This window comes from Mirounga leonina, unplaced genomic scaffold (genome assembly GCF_011800145.1).
Source record: "Mirounga leonina isolate KUSES-001 unplaced genomic scaffold, KU_Mleo_1.0 Mir_101609, whole genome shotgun sequence".
Classification (NCBI taxonomy): domain Eukaryota; kingdom Metazoa; phylum Chordata; class Mammalia; order Carnivora; family Phocidae; genus Mirounga; species Mirounga leonina.
In genome coordinates this window covers 13,200,594-13,218,035 of record NW_023270164.1, presented here as the reverse complement: position 1 = coordinate 13,218,035, position 17,442 = coordinate 13,200,594, and the positions used below count along the sequence as shown (strand labels likewise).

At 44.1% G+C, this 17,442-nt stretch overlaps 1 protein-coding gene across 2 annotated transcripts in view; it reads right to left on the bottom strand.

Annotated features, from left to right (window-relative positions):
• CLCN5 (chloride voltage-gated channel 5) overlaps positions 1-9,892 on the bottom strand; it is a 154,174-nt gene extending 144,282 nt beyond the window's left edge. The window contains exons 1-3 of one of the 2 annotated variants that reach the window (XM_035004713.1): positions 9,712-9,892; positions 8,966-9,081; positions 7,204-7,360 (exon numbers count right to left, since the gene is read on the bottom strand). In XM_035004713.1, coding sequence (XP_034860604.1) covers positions 7,204-7,219 — 16 coding nt within the window. In that variant the 5' untranslated portion in view covers positions 7,220-7,360; positions 8,966-9,081; positions 9,712-9,892. Of the gene's footprint in view, positions 1-7,203; positions 7,361-8,965; positions 9,082-9,285; positions 9,570-9,711 lie in introns of those variants that run through there. The other variant, XM_035004723.1, reaches the window with a different exon arrangement.
• Between the last annotated feature and the right edge of the window lie 7,550 nt (positions 9,893-17,442).

Below are 17,442 nucleotides of genomic sequence, written 5' to 3'. Positions count from 1 at the left end.
TATGTTCATTGTTATCCTGACATATTTTGCCACCTCACCTTATTATGTAACCCCCACATTTAGATGAAGTGTAATTTCCCAATTTTTGCACAATCTCCCTGCCTGTCCCCACTCTCACTCCCAAAAGAGTTTCTGGAGTCAATAGGAGAGATGGCCAAAAATCACAAGAGTACTTGAGGAAGTATTAGTAGCAAAAAAAAACTGCTCTGACCAAACCCTTGGCGTCTTGGGTTCTTTTTTTTTTTTTTTAATGGAGGGGGCACAGAGTGACTGAAGCAATTATCCAGAAGCCCACACAATTCACTCCTTGTTGGTGGCACTATTATTGTATATTGTATTTTCAAATAACTTTTTTTTTAATTATAAAAGTAACACATACTCATTGTATAAAACCTGGAAAATAAAAGAATGAAAAAAGGGAAAAATAAGTGCATCCTACTACCTGGAGATAGCCACTTTCACAATTTGGTTCCTTGCCTTCCATTCCGTATTTATCGTCACATTCACAGGCGTATATGTAACGTGTAAACACACAGTGACACACATAGTCTCACACTTAAAGGCAGAAATGGAATAGTCCCATATTTTTCCACTGTATCATGAAGATTTTTCTCAGCATGAGTCTTTTTTTTTTCTAAAGGTTTTATTTATTTATTTGAGAGAGAGAGAGAATGAGAAAGAGAGAGAGCACATGAGATGGGGGAGGGTCAGAGGGAGAAGCAGACTCCCTGCTGAGCAGGGAGCCCGATGCGGGACTGGATCCTGGGACTCCAGGATCATGACCTGAGCTGAAGGCAGTCGCTTAACCAACTGAGCCACCCAGGCGCCCCTCAGCATGAGTCTTGATATTTAATGGCCAGATATTTTACTATGTGGACCTGCCATAATTTACTCACATTCCCCTACTATGCAAACTCTGTCTTCAGTTTTTCACTATTATAAATACGATAGTATGTAAAGCTGTGCATGTATATCAGAGATTTCCTTCAGAAAAAAAAAATTAGGAAGGAATCCATATTATTTACAGAAAAGGTGGAAGATACAAATAAGCAAAAACAAAGTCAACTGTAAGTTTTTTTTAATACTTCTTTGTGCAACCCCTCAGATTTTTCTTTATATTATACACACATGGACACAAGATCATATATTAAAATGGGGTCATATTATTAAAAAATAAGTTACTAATAATAGTTACCATGTATTGACTACTTACCACATGCCAGGCACTGGGATCTCCTCATATTCCCACCCACCCTATGTGTTAGCTCCACCGTTCCCAAACTTGTCTACACCCTGAAGTCACAGGGAGCTTCAAAACTCCAGAAGGCTGCATCCAGTCCCCAAAGATTGTGGCTTTTAATCAGCTGGGTGAGGCCGGGACCTGGGAGGCTTTAAGAGATCCCCAGGTGATCCTAATGGGTGTACCAGTTGGGAACTATTAGGTTTGCTGCTATTTTGTCCCTCTTACTAACGTGGAAGCTGAGGAACACTCAGGTAAGAAACTTCCCAACGTCACCCAGCTGATAAAGCTGGGATTTCAATCCAACCCTAAGCTCAGAGCCCAGACTTTTTTTTTTTTAAGATTTATTTATTTATTTATTTGTCAGAGAGAGAGAGAATGCACAAGCAGAGGGAGGGGCAGAGGGAGAAGCAGGCTCCCCACTGAGCAAGGAGCCCGATGCAGGACTCAATCCCAGGACCCTGGGATCATGACCTGAGCCAAAGGCAGACGCCCAACCGACTGAGCCACCCAGGCGTCCCAACTTTTTTTTTTTTTAATATGGTTGACACACAATGTTACATTAGTTTCAGGTGTACAATACAGTGAACCCACAAGTCTATCCCTTATGCTGTGCTCACAAGTGCAGCTCTCATCTGTCACCATGTAACTGTCACCATGCAATGGTATATTACAATACCATTGACTAAATTATTCCCTGTGCTATGGCCTTTCATCCCCGGAGCCCAGACTTTGAACTATTGATAATCTGGGATCTGCTTCCCCCACCACCACTCATATAACATCATATTATGGACCTATGCTCTGTTAATAAGTAGAAGTCAACATTATCCTTTTTAGTAACTACAGTATTCCACTGTATCGCTACTCTAGAATGCAAGTGCTACCAATTCCCCCCTCCCCCGCTCTAGAAAATGCTGCAATAAATATCCTTATTGACATACCTTTGTGCACGTCCTTAATTACTTCCTTGGGATAAATTCCAAAAAAAAAAATGCTGGGTCAAAAGGTAAATATGGTTTTTAAAGCTTTTGATAAACACTGCCAAACTGACATTCCCACCAGAAGTGTATAAGAATGCCTGCTTCCGCATGTCCTTGCCAACACTGAGTTTTGTCATTCCTTTTTAATCTTGGCAAATTATATTGGAGAAAATGGTATGCCATCTTAAATCTCCTTCCTTTGACTATCACTGAGAACATTTTTTCACATATATGGGCCATTTATATTTCTTCTTTGATGTATTTTCCTATTCCCATCCTTTGCTAGTCAAACACATTTTTCTTACTGCTCTGTTTTTTTTTAAGATTTTATTTATTTGACAGAGACAGACACAGTGAGAGAGGGAACACAAGCAGGGGGGAATGGAAGAGGGAGAAGCAGGCTTCCCGCTGAGCAGGGAGCCCGATGCGGGGCTCAATCCCAGGACTCTGGGATCATGACCTGAGCCGAAGGCAGACGCTTAACGACTGAGCCACCCAGGCGCCCCACTGCTCTGTCCTTATGTATTAAGAATAATGAGTCTTGGGCGCCTGGGTGGCTCAGTTGGTTAAGCGACTGCTTTCGGCTCAGGTCATGATCCTGGAGTCCCTGGATCGAGTCCCACATCGGGCTCCCTGCTCGGCGGGGAGCCTGCTTCTCCCTCTGACCCTCCCCCCTCTCATGTGCTCTCTCTCTCATTCTCTCTGTCTCAAATAAATAAATAAAATCTTAAAAAAAAAAAATGAGTCTTGGGTGCCTGGGTGGCTCAGTTGGTTAAGCGACTGCCTTCAGCTCAGGTCATGATCCCAGGGTCCTGGGATCGAGTCCCACATCAGGCTCCCTGCTCTGCGGGAAGCCTGCTTCTCCCTCTCCCTCTCCCCCTGCTTGGGTTCCCTCTCTCGCTGTGTCTCTCTCTGTCAAATAAATAAATAAAAAATCTAAAAAAAAAAAAAAAAAAAATGAGTCTTGTTGCAATTGCTTCCAGTTTTCTCATTAACTGTATTTTTGGGGAGGAATTTTTAAATCTTCATGTAGTTGATTATATTAATATTTTATTCATTATTTTACCTTTGATATTATGCAAATACCTTCCCTACCCCACGATTATATATTCTCCTATATTTTTGAGTTCTGTTATCAACTCTCTTTTTAAAAAAGTTTTAATTCTTTTTTTTTAAAGATTTTATTTATTTATTTGACAGAGAGAGACACAGAGAGAGAGGGAACACAAGCAGGGGGAGTGGGAGAGGGAGAAGCAGGCTTCCCGCTGAGGAGGGAGCCTGACGCGGGGCTTGATCCCAGGACCCCGGGATCATGACCTGAGCTGAAGGCAGACATTTAAACGACTGAGCCACCCAGGTGCCCAAAAAAGTTTTAATTCTTTAATGATGCAGTTCCCAAACAGAATTACACATTAGAATTGCTTAGAGTTTTGTTCTGTTTTTTTTTAATGCTCAGGTCCTAAGACTGAACCACAATTTAGGGACCTGACACCTGAGCAGGCACCTTTGTAAAAGCACCATGGACAATTCTGAGGCACCCCCTCCTAAAAGAAACACCATTTCATCTTCTAAATTTATATTGGTGTCATTTTTTCCAAATTACTTCGGCACATGTGTTAAATAACTCATTTCGTGCATAAGAAATGCTACCTTTATCCTCGTTGGCAAGCTCCATGGAAGCAGAGACCATACCCGTTTTACTAACCATTGCACCTCTAGGGCTCAGCACAGTGCCTGGTGCACAACGGGCGCCTAATAAACGGTACTTGAATAAATAAGTAACACCTGACCACACGTCTCCAACCTCATCCCACCCCAAACTGGCTAGTCCTCTTGTCAATAATTTCTTGACCATTAGACCAAGAAAACTGATGGTATTGATGATGACCCTGAGTTACCAAAAATATTAAATTATGCCCAGTAAACTCTGTTTAAAGGAGCCAGGAAATGTGTTAGAGGGCTTCATCGAATGAAGTCAATAATGTTGACCATGTTTAAGAAGTATGGGAATTCTGATAAAATTCTCCACGGAGGAGCTAGACAACATTGACCCGGGAGGCTAAGGAGACTCGACTTCCTCTGGCTCTTAGAGTTCCTCAACTAGCTCCAGAAACTGACTCAGAGCTTCCTTGAGCTGAGAAGAGACCCACACATTCCCTCTTCCATGAGCCCATGGAAAGAAAATTGGAAGAGGGAACCAGGACACCTGGGTTTTAGTCCTGTCACCACTATCAACCTGTGTGAGCATGGACATGTCACTTAATCTCTGGGGTTGCGCTAGATGTTTTCTAAGGATCTCTCCAGATTGAAACTTCTACCTAAAGTCCCAAACAGATGACCACAGGGCAGGGCTTCCAAGGACAACCTGAAATTCCCTCCACAGAACAGGGCCCCCGGCCCACCTCAGGCTAAGAGCAAAATAATAGTGACAACAGTAGTAGTCATGTAAGTCATAGCAATAGTAATGGTAGTAACAACAGCAGCTACTGCTAAATTTTAATGAGCACTTACTATATGCTGAGCAATATTCTAAATGTCTTACTACTAAGAATAAAGGCACACGCTTACACGGCACTTACGAGGTCCTAAGTGCTTTGCATAGATTAATCTTCAAAATGACCCTATAAGGTGAGTCCTATTATTATTCTCATTTCACAAAGGAGGAAACTGAGACACAGCGAGGTTAAGGGACTTGCCCAAGATCTCACAGCTACCAAGTGACAGGACCAGTAGAGGTGAACCCAAAACCATATTTTTAACTATTATACCATACTGCCAGCCAAACTATCATTGTACTATGCTTGTCACTTCAGAGGTTGCGCAAAACAAAGAATAAGCTGCAATTAGTTATAGGGAATACTCCCCTCTTCACTAATGCTAGGAAAATTCGGTTTTACTCCGATGTCATTTTAAGCAGATCCGGTTTCAGGGCCTGAGATAGCAAGATACATTATTTATTAAGAAAATACGCTGTTTTATTAAGAACTGGCATCCATTAAAATGTTTTTATTAGAAAATAAATAAATCATTAACTACCAACGACATTTCCCATTAAACTGAGAAAAAAACACAAGCTCTTTCTGCGTCATTAGGAATAAAACTTTAGATCCCCCACCTGTACCGACTTCAGTTCCCTACTCCCAGCACTACCTTTTAATCACAGACCTGACAGCCCACGGGTGTCCCAAGCAAAAGAGGCCAAACCAAAGTCAGGACACTAACTTCCCACCATCCCCATACCCTTCTGACCTCCTCCTGTGGTCCCCATCTCAGTGACTGGCACCACCAGCCCCAAGTATCCAGACTGGGTGTCAGCCTGGGCTGTTCACCCCACATTCGGCACAGGACATTTCTAGAATTCATCCCGTGGCTCTCTGCCCCTGCTGCCCTGGCTCCTGCTCAGACCCCCATCTCTTTCCCTCAACTACTCTACCAGAAACCTTCCAACCACTTCTTGGCTTGCTTTCTCTCCAACTCCAACTCCACCTCAACACTGCTGCCAAAGTAATCTTTCTAAAACAAAATCTGATTATGTTACTTCCCTGTTTAGAATCTTTGTCTCCCGGATAAAGTGTAAAATCCTTCCTAGAACATACAAGGTTCTTTATTATCTGGCCTCCGACTACCTTCCCTGCTTCATCCGAGGTCATGGCCCACACATCTCACACAAGGCAAACGGAGCAACTTGGAAGTTCCCAAACAGTGCTTCTCTGTCTGCCCAGAATGCAATTCTCTCATTTGCCCATCTGGCAAACTCCCACTCGTTTTTTTAGACCAGCTCAAAATTCAAAATTCAGCACGCTTTTCTCTGGGCTTCCGTCACATTTTGCACCTCTCCCTATTCTGACACTTAATTCAACCTAACACAATTATTTGTTTATATGTCTCTCTTTCCCATAAGACAAGGAACCCTCTAGGGCTCTGTGTTTTGCACATTTCAGTATCATGTTTGTTGAATAAAAGAATGTCCCGGGATTTAAACAAGAATTTCCAAACTGCTCCTGGTCAGCGTCCACTGTGTACGTCAAAGCAAGCAATACAGGCCAAATCCCCTTTCAGTAAACATCTTCAAATTGATGATCCTCACACGTCAGAACTACTTGTAAACATTTGTGTGCCTTCACACTTGAAGCCATAAGCAGCAGGAGACGGTTTTAACAGATACCTCAGACAACCAACAAACCTACCTGTTGAATACTTAGAGCTCTTCAAGTTCCTGCATATTCTACTCCGTCTAAGTGGTCCTTAACCTTTTGTGGGTCACAGGCCAGTTTAGGCAGCGTTTGTCTATCATTTCTTAAACCCACACGCCCTTTCAAGAAACATAAAAATCCCACATACCCCCAGAAATGCTGATAGTCTCCCAAAGGCACAATCCTCAACCCCACCAAAAATAAAAAATAACTTCATATGTGGTAGGAATTCCAGATTCCCAAGAGATGTGAACGCACCAGGCAAGCTATCGTTGAGTTTTGCTCTTGGGTAGTTCACAGTATTAAAATAGGCATTTTCCTTCTATCACCAAATATAAACATTTTAACAGTAAATATGCTTTAAAGTCTTTATGGGGAAGAGGAAGCCAGAGAGGTGCTGACATCTGTCTCCCCCACCATTGGGAACCTTATGATAGGAATGTGCCGGAAACAAATGAAAAACACAAATATGAAAAAAAAATCCTCTGTTTCCTCACATATAACCCCCACAAGCACATGTTCAAGCGAAGGGAGTTCTTTGAAAATGCTTCTGGCGTTACATTTTCCGGCGACTTCCCTCTCCCTACCCCTCCACCCCTACTTTAAAATATGTTAAACTTCTAGCTAGCAGCAACGTCTTTCAAATTAATATCCTTTGTCCTTGTGGAGACAAAGGGTTAAATTAAAGAAATAGCTGGCTGCCTGCCACTGGCTTGGAGGGTTGGGTTGGGATGGAGGATAGAGAAGGAGGAAAAACCAGTTAGAGAAATAAGTGCTGATTTCTTACCCTGCCACATGGCCATCTTGATCCTGTCCTCTCCCACTTTGGGGGTCACACACTCAGTTTCCCAAATTCCTCCACTTTTGTAGGGAGGCTCGAATGGGATGTAGATGCAACAGCAGCTGTGTGGCCTTGTTTTCTGCAAGTAGCTCAAGCCCTGAACCTGAAAATGTGAACAGAAAAATGAATACCTAAACGGAAAAAAAAAAAAAATTTCAAATCCTTAAAAGTTACCTCCTGTCCCTCTTTGAACCTTTCTTTCAAAGATATGCAGACATGGGCAGTGTCAAGTTTTTCCCAGCGAGGTATTGCTTTAAAAAGACAGAATGGGGGGCGCCTGGGTGGCTCAGCTGGTTAAGCGACTGCCTCCGGCTCAGGTCATGATCCTGGAGTCCCGGGATCGAGTCCCGCATCGGGCTCCCTGCTCGGCGGGGAGTCTGCTTCTCCCTCTCCCGCTCCCCCCTCTTGTGCTCTCTCTCACTCTCTCTCTCAAATAAATAAATAAAATCTTTAAAAAAAAAAAAAGACAGAATGGGAAGATCTAGGGTCAGTTACTATTGCCACTGAGTGCTGGCCAATTCTGCATGAATCACTGGATCTTCAGTAAATAGGTTTCAGAATCTCAAAGGATTGGTGGTTGAATGAGATAACCATTAAATGTCTTTCCTATCTTGAAGTTCCAGTTTGGGAAATGAAGAGCAGCATAATATCCAATGTCCTCCCCTACTCCCCAACACCAACTTTACATTTAAAAATTAGTAGAAAGGAGAGCAAATTTTGTAATACTTCATGTTTTAAAATAGCCCCTGTATCGGAATGGAAAAGAAAGGAAGCATAATAAAAAAAAGTTAAGAGCAATGCCCTTTGGGTCATGGTTCTTCCTCTCCGCTACATTATACTTTCCCACACTTTGCCAAAGTCCTACAGGGAACACATACTGCTTTCCTATGCAGGGGAAAGAAGAACCAAAAACAAAGAAAAATGTAAAAACAGAATACTAATTTAAGGACAACCAAATTAACTCAGCTAATTCCTAAATTGAAAGCGTCAAATTCAGTCTTAGGACAATACAACTTGCAAGGATAGGAAAGGAGCTAGGAATGAGAAGGGGGGAAAAAAGGAAATGTCCGACTACTTCGTTTGATTCAGCGGCTTAATATATTAAATACCGTGCTGTCCACTTAAACAAGTTCCTAATTAATAAACTGGTCTTCCTTATTTAGCATACAAGCCATCTGTTTGTCTAAGAAAAAGCCCTCACCTTTTTGACTTGGTCAACATGAAAGGACATTGCTATTTCCATAGCTTTTAGACCAGCAACACCTCCACCCCCGAAGTGAAAGCGCTAACGCAGACATACTGAAGACATTCAAACTTTAGAGTCATCATTTTGGTCTTCCTTAACGACTGTTTTTTTTTTGTTTGGTTTTTTTTTTTAAGGACAAGAGTGTCAATGTGTACACTAGTCCCAAAAGCACCGAAAGAGGAAAAAACAATGCTTTGGATAAGGAAAGGTTCGCAAAGTCCAAGAAAACTTAGGAACTCAGAAGTCCAAGGATGAATTCACCAGGAAAAAGCGCTCCGATGACTTATCTGGAACCTGGGACAGTTTGTTTGGGTTTGCCTTCCCCGCCCCCCCCACCTCTTTTTCGCGTACAGTTAAGTAGTGGTCCGCGCCTCGTGGGACCAGGCGAAATTTAACATCTCTGAAGTTAAACCCGGGTAGTTGCTAATAAATGTATGAAGTTGACGTAAAGCAGATTCTTACTGGCTTTTTATGCTCCACGCTTCTGGATTTCCCTCACTTATTCGGGGTAGCTTACACTGACGTTATCACACGGGCACACGGACAACTTGCTTGGCACTCCAGGAAACCGATTTGCTCTGCAATGTTAAGAAAGGTAAACGTGCATCAATGTGAAGGTAAAGCTTTCCCCTTCGGGGTGAAGGCGCTCAAGCGCAAGCCTAGAAAGTCTGGAGAGAACCAGCTACCCGCGTTAAGGGGGAGGGGGGCGGGGGGAGAAGGAAAACTCGCAGCTACGACTTTTCTGAGAGCCTGGAGTCCACTTCGCGAAGACCCACACAAACCTGCGAGTCCAGAGCAGGAGGAAGAAGAACGGGGCCTCGACAGAGCCTCACCAGCCAAAACCACTCTGCCCCAGTCCGGGAAAGGGGACGCCTTGCAGCCAGCCTCCCCCCATTCAAAAGCGGGACGGGCTTGGCGCCGCTCCGCGAGAAAACTTTGCTGGGACAGCGCAGGGACCCTGGCTCGGAGAATAGGGCAGGGCTCCCGGGAAGATGCCGCCCTGCACTGGCTAGAACTAGCCGGTCTAACTCCTCCGAGTGCCAGGCGGCGGCGGCCGGGCAAGGGGAACCCCCATCTCCGGGGGGCCGAGCCAGCGGGGGGAGCGCTTCCCCCGTGTCGCTGCGCCCCGGGGCTGCTCCGCGGGTGGGCCGGGGGCCAGCGGCCGGCGAAGGACCTGTTGGGGAAAGCGACAGCCCATCTGTCTTTACCTGTCGCCGAGGTCAGGGGCGGCGGAGCCCGTGTCGGCCGCCGGCGGGCCGAGCGCTCAGTCGGCTCTGGCGTCCAGGACACCAAGCTGAGCTAGCGCCCCACGTAGCCGGCAGAGCTTCATTCACAGCCCAGCCGGGAGGAGGGGGAGCGGAGCGGGCGCGCGGCTCATGTGACAGGCGCCTCGCAAGTATCGGCCAAGCAGAGCCAATGTCTGCGCGTGCGCGCCCTGGCCGGCCTTCCCCCGGCACCTCGGCCCAGCGGGGGCGGGGGCGAGGCGAGCCGCGGAGGCGGCCGGGCGGAGAAAGCGGCGAAGGAGGAGTTTCCGCGTGCGCAACCGCAGTAAGTCGGCCCTGCTCGCTGCCATATTTAATGAGGACTGGGCGGGTCCTAACCCAGTGCTGGGCGGGCCAATTGCTTTTTGAAAAAGAAATGCTCCATTATGTTTCACGGTTTCCAGCCTGGGGTACGGTTCTTTGGGGTTTTGTTCTTAGAATGAAACTGTTTATCCTGGGCTTCTGGCCCACAGAACAGCTAGTAGTAATCTAATGCTAATTACATTAGCTCGCATATTTTGAGCCTCTAATTATGTGCCAGGCACTGCCCTAAGCCCTTAACTCATTTTCATCTCATTTGATGCCCGCGATAACCGCACGGGGGTACGTACTATTATTCTCCACTTTTATTCGTGAGAAAACAGAGGCACAGAAAGATTAAGTTGTCCGAGCGCACATAACAGGAGTAGGAATGGTGATCAAATATAGTGATGCTTTTTAACAATTTGATCCTCATTGCAGCACTGGATAATCTACACAGCGGTTTTCAGTCTTATCTCCATTTTAATAACGACTAAACGGAGGCTCAGAAAAAGCAAAAATCACAGGTCTCAGTTAAGTGGCAGAACTGAGAGTCCAACGCAGGTCTACCTGGAATTGGAAGAAACAGCCCCTCATCTTACAGAAGAGAAAATAGGCCAGTGGAGTGCGTTGACTTATTGAGGTGATCCTGCTAATTAGTTATCAGCAGAACTGAGGCCGGAATCCATTTAATCAATCCAGATCATCTAAAAGTCAGGCTTTTTGACCATTGCAGTGCAGAAGACCACACACAAGAGAAACCACGGGGCATCTCAGCAAACAAAGAAAAACAGTCACTACAGAATTTGAGGGAATGGTGGAGTTTAGATAAATTTTAAACGAAGAATTGTTTTGGGGAAGCACAAAGCAGGACCGTGTGAAGGGGTCAACATCAGGTCTGGACTGTGAAATGAACCCAGAGACCTGTTTCCTTGGAAACCACAAAGTAAAAATAGATGTGGAATGTTGTCTCCAGATACCCCTTATCCAAAACTCTGCACCTGGATAGGAAATCAAGGCTGCCTCTTCGTGTCCAAGAACCGTATGTCCTCCAGACAAATGTGGTATGATTTCAAACAGCAAAGTCTCTGATAGTCTGTGATTGTAGAGAACAAAATTTCTCAGTGAATAAAAAAAAGTGGTGGTCACTCAAAGGAGGTTGTTATCACTTTACAGCTGCAATGTGTCTTTGGGAGAAATATTGTTCCCTATAAAATTTGCAGCTGGCTTTATCTGTGTCTGTTACTCCAGCCTGATGAATGGCCAGATTTTTGCTTTCTCGGTCCAAGCTGATTTTTACTTTCTCACCTGGTAGCATTTAGTCCCTGCCTTCAGGCACTCACAGTGTAACGCGTGAGTGGATGGGTGGGAGATAGCCACAAGTAACTAGAACGAATCCAGGGAAAGTTACTTGTGCAAAGGAAATCACCTATGAGGACCTGTGAGTAGTCCTGTATGATCGAAGCTTAGGGTTAGGGAAGTGTCAGGGAGATACAACCAGAAATTCAAGCCAAATTTTGGAGGATGCTGAATGTCAGACTGAGATTTGTACTTAATTCAGGAAGTGATTGAAAATGAATTAAAGTTTTTGAGCAAGGGAATCCCGTTATTGGAGCTCTTCTTTAAGAAAGTGACTCTGAGGGGGCACCTGGGTGGCTCAGTCAGTTGAGCGTCTTCCTTCAGCTCAGGTCATGATCCTGGAGTCCCAGAATCGAGTCCCGCGTTGGGCTCCCTGCTCTGCCGGGAGTCTGCTTATCCCTCTGACCCTCCCCACTTTCATGCTTTCTCTCTCCCTCTCTCTCAAATAAATAAAATCTTTTTTTAAAAAGTGAATCTGGGGGCGCCTGGGTGGCTCAGTTGGTTAAGCGACTGCCTTTCGCTCAGGTCATGATCCTGGAGTCCTGGGATCAAGTCCCACATCGGGCTCCCTGCTCAGCCGGGAGTCTGCTTCTCCCTCTGACCCTCCCCCCTCTCATGCTCTCTCTATCTCATTCTCTCTCGCAAATAAATAAATAAATAAATAAATAATTTTTTTTAAATAAAAATAAAAAAGTGAATCTGGGGGGCGCTTGGGTGGCTCAGCCATTAAGCGTCCGCCTTCAGCTCGGATCATGATCCCAGGGTCCTGGGATCGAGCCCCGCATCGGGCTCCCTGCTCCACAGGAAGCCTGCTTCCCCCTCTTCCACTCCCCCTGCTTGTGTTCCTGCTCTTGCTATCTCTGTCAAATAAATAAATAAAATCTTTAAAATAAAAAAGTGAATCTGGGGTGATTGTTCAAAGAGAGGTGCATTTGTTTGGTTTTATATTTGCAGGATAGGAAAAACCAGAGCTTATTTGTAGGTTGAGCAGGAAGAGCCGCTGGTGAAACAGAAATTGAAGAGGCAAGAAAAGGGGGAAGATAAATAATGAAGTAAAATATGTGGGGGATAGAAATGTGATGCAAAACAGAAGCTAACCTTGGGAAAGATGCCTTTTCCTCTGAGACAAGAAGAAGAGAGGTTGAAGGATAGCAGTCTGGTTGGAAGCAGACTTGTCATGAAGCTACCTCTGTAGAGCGAGCAAATATAAATTTATTGGGAGAGCTTGGGCAAGAGTGATTAATGTCGAGTTGGAGAGGGCTGCAGTACACATATATTACCACTTGGTGTCGCCACTGACCGCTGACAGGTTGGAGGACTCCCATTGGGGACTTTAGGAGTATATTTCAAAAAAAAAAGATTATTTCACCTTTTGTGAATTGCAAAACAAAACAGTTATGAGAAATGGCTCTGGACCCGGACTGCCTGGGCTCAGAACTAACCAGGCTCAGACACTTAATAGCTGTGTCACCTAGTTCAAGTTACCTAATTTCACTCTGTTTGCAGGGTTCTTATTTGTAAAACGGGATAATAGGATACAATGTACTAATAGATGTAAAATAGAAAAGATTAACACTCAATAAATGTCAGCTAGTATTACTATTGATGATGATAGTGATAATGATGAATTCTCTTTCAGCCTTTGGTTCCACAAGATTTGCAGGAGCTATTTATGTGGTGAGTAATAAATGCCTATACAAAAATACCTTGCCAAGTGAAGTGGTTAGAATGTGGTGCTAATGAAGCAAAGTTAATAATTTAATCAGGAGTTATAGATTCTGTTAACTCTATGTTCGCTTCCCCCTGAGATCCTTGGCCCGGTGTCCCGCAAGTGGGCGTACGTGGTCACAAGCGAATCTGGCCAAAAGAGTGTAGCTAAATCAACATAAATGAGTTCTCTGATTTCCTCCCCCTTCCGTGGAAGGAATTTTTAAGAATGTTCCCAGCCCACCCACCCCCACAGTGGTCAACAGACTTGGTCAAAAGCCATGTCAGGTCTTATAAAGCAAAAAGTAAACACAATGTGCTCTTAAAAGTTAACTATAAAGAAAGAATAAAACAGTAAACTTCTCTATAAAATAAAAGGTAGCACTTGAAAGTGAATTTCGCAGAAGAAAAAGCCCCAGAACAGTAGCTCACCGTGGCACATAGAATGTCATGCCTAAAGCAGCCCTGTCTTTAGTTTTGAAATTGTCATTGCCAACACAGACTGAAAGTTACAAAAGTACATAGCCATATGAAGTAGTGAGTGAATATTTCTGGTATTGTTCTTACTTATTTGTTCCACAGTTTGTTTGAACCCTTCCTATTGTGCCAAGCACCATATTAGCCCATAGGAATACTAGTTTTAAAATAAAATATCTGGGGTGCCCAAGAAATGCCTGGGATAGTTCTGGAAAAATGGGGCAGAATGAAAGGAAATGAACAAAGTTCTCTAGCTTTGGGGCTCTAGGAAAGCAATAGGTTAGGAAATTCTGAAAATAGAGTGATCTAGGATCATTTGTATTTGCCCTGTATCCGGACAGCTGAGTATCAAAATTAACAAATGATTTCTATGCCAATAATGGTAACCTCATGGCTGGAGAAACACTAATGAAAACTACAGTGAGATACCATTGGTAAAGTACCAAAATATTGACAATACACTGTGTTGACAAAGCTGGGATGGGGGAGAGTCCTCTCAAATCGCTGGTGGGAGTGCAACCAGTCAATTGAAGGCAATTTTGCAATAACTATAAGAAGTACAAATACATGAGACTTTCATACCAAAATTCCATTTCTAGGAATTTCTCCTCCAGTTATGTCTGCATAGATATAAACTGTTATGTGTACAAGGTTATTCACTGTAGCATTGTGTGTAATAACAAAAAATGAGAAGCAACCAGATGTCCATCAATAGAGGACTGACCGAGTAAATACTGGTATGTCTACCCAATGAGAAAACTCTTTAGGTATTCATATTTAAAGGTCTATGAAAAAGCAAGATTCGGAGCCGAGTACTTTCTCAATTTTGTGCCACAGAAGTGTATTAACTATTCAATTATATATCTGAGAAGTAATATAGAAAAACATTTGAATAGCCCGTCAACAATAGTGTTTAGATTGAAGGACCAGTTGGTTAGCTTACTGCCTTAGTATCAGCTAAAGAAAGATGCCGTTAGCCTGTGAGCATATACTGGAAAGTCTATGACACGCAAAAACCCAGTCTTCATAGTTCTCTAATTGGGCCCAGCATAATTTTTCACAGATGGTTTCCCTGAGAAATTTTACTCTTAAAAAATCACATATCAGGTGGGGCGCCTGGGTGGCTCAGTTGGTTAAGCGACTGCCTTCGGCTCAGGTCATGATCCTGGAGTCCTTGGATCAAGTCCCGCATCGGGCTCCCTGCTCAGCGGGGAGTCTGCTTCTCCCTCTGACCCTCCCTCCTCTCGTGTGCTCTCTCTCTCTCTCAAATAAATAAATAAAATCTTTAAAAACAAAATCACATATCAGGGACGCCTGGGTGGCTCAGTCAGTTAAGTGTCTGCCTTCAGCTCAGGTCATGATCCCAGTGTCCTGAGATAGAGCCCCGCATCGGGCTCCCTGCTCAGCAGGGAGCCTGCTTCTCCCTTTGCCTGCCGCTTCCCCTGCTTGTGCTCGCTCTCTCTCACACACACACAAATAAACAAATAAAATCTTTTTTAAAAAATCATGTATCAGATTGCCCTCTATTTGAGAGAAGTCCAATTCTATCTAGATCAAAGCTGCCGGTATTCTGAGGGGGCAAATATGAGAGTTTGTTCGATTTGAGGACTTGCAGGTCTCTAATCCGTAAGCGCATCCAGCTCTGTATAGCCTACTGTTCCGTGAAGGGTTGAAGCAGGTAGAATCGCAGCAGTGGGGTCTCAGAACCGCTGTGACACCTGTTCACCCACGGGCATGAGCGCTCCCTGAGGGCACAGCCCACATCCTCTATTTCCTTTATATTCATCGAAGCAGTGCTTTCCAAACCATTTGTGAGGAAGGACCATCCCCCCCAACCCATCGTGCACCAATACTTTGATGAAATACAATAAAAATGAATTACTAGGAATAGCAAATCAAAACAGACACATACAAAATTCAAGCCCAATGTTTTTATGATTATATTCGACATAGAATCACTCTGTCAAATCATTACGGTTTTGAAACATTTATTCTCGATTTCTTGTCACGGACCACTAATAAACAGTTTGTGGACTGGCACTGGGCCACAGACCACACTTTGAGTAGTACTGCCTTCCAGCACCACCACAGTGCCCAGCTCATAGTAGGCACTTGATAAATGCTGGGTTCAGGGGCGCCTGGGTGGCGCAGTCATTGAACATCTGCCTTCGGCTGGGTTCATGATCGCAGGGTCCCAGGATCGAGCGCTGCGTCCAGCTCCCTGCTCAGTGGGGAGTCTGCTTCTCCCTCTGCCCTTCACCCCGCTCGTATTCTCTCTCTCTTCCTCTCTCTCTCTCTCTCAAATAAATAAAATCTTTTAATAAATAAATAAATGCTGGGTTCAATGCATCATTCCTACAGCGTTTGCTATTTTGCAGAGCGTTTTCACCTCTCTTTCCTCCTTCTATCCTCACACCACCTTCAGAATTCGGTGGAGTAGATACTAGCACTCCCATTTGACAGAGGAGGAAGCTGAGGCGTGCAGATTCAGTTGAGTTGCCTGGTCTGAAACAGCTAGTTAGCGTCAGAGCCCGAATTTAGTCTCCGAGTCCTACCTCAGTTGTAGCATCAGCACTAAGAAAGCCCTCGGGTCAAAGACAGCTTCCCAAGAGCTCCACCAATCAAAAAAAAAAAGGAAATCTGCCTTAGCTTTCCAAATGACAGCCAGTTGACAAGAGTGGTATAATAGAAAAAGCAGAGACTCTGGAACAAGATCTAGTTTGGGAATCCGGGCTTGAGCAAGAGACTTTACCTCTGAGCCTGTCTCCATATCTTTAAAGTTGGGATAATAACAACTTCTCCCCAGAACTGCACTAAGAGGTAAATGCTGTAAACAGCCAGGCCCGGAATTCAGAGAGAATGGTGGTTGTTATTGATACCAAGCTCAGTTTAGAAGGCCTGCATTAAAGGGCTGGCTCTGTGAGCTAATCACGTGAAAAGTGTGCCATCTACTGGTGGGCTAAAGAACACGGCTCCCGGGAGGATCCGTGAATCGTGCCCTTCTTCTCTCTCTCTTTGCATTGGCTCCTAGACAGCTCGGAGCCAAATGTTTGGTCCACCCCTAGCAAGTGAACAGAAGCTTACAGATTGTATTTTGTGCTAACCTCACCTGGAGCTACGTTCTATTTTTCCTATCCGTATTTTCCCTTGGCTTGATTATCTCATTTTTAATATATTTTTGTAAGTCATTTCATTTTTTTATGTTAATTCCAGTATAGTTAACATACAGTGTACAGTATAGTGATTCCACAGTTCCATCTATTACTCAGTGCTCATCAAGATAAGTGATCCCCTTCACTATTTCACCCATCTCCCCACCCACCTCCCCTCTGGTAACCACCTGTTTGTTCCCTAGAGTTAAGGATCTGTTTGGGGGTTTGTTTCTCTTTTTTTCCGCTTTGTTCATTTGTTTTTTCTTAACTTCCACTTTTGAGTGAAATTGTATGGTATTTGTCTTTATCTGACTGTGCTTTAGAATATGCAGAATGGTGACTTATTAAAGTAGATACAAATATGACAAAAATACTTTCTATTTTTTGTTACTACTGGTCTATTATTCTGGCAAGCTCCAGAATCTAACAATAGTTGCAAAATAGATAAGTTGACTCTAAGATGTCATGGAGGTAAAATAATAATAATAATAACTTAAAATAAAACTGTAAGATTCCAAGTCTGTGAAAAACAAAACAGCCATTACCAATTAGAACTGGGACACTACAGGGATGCCTGGGGGGCTCAGTCAGTTAAGCATCTGTCTTCGGCTCAGGTCAGTCCCGCATCAGGCTCCCCACCTGCTTCTCTCTCTGCCTGCCGCGCCCCCTTGCTTGTCTCTAT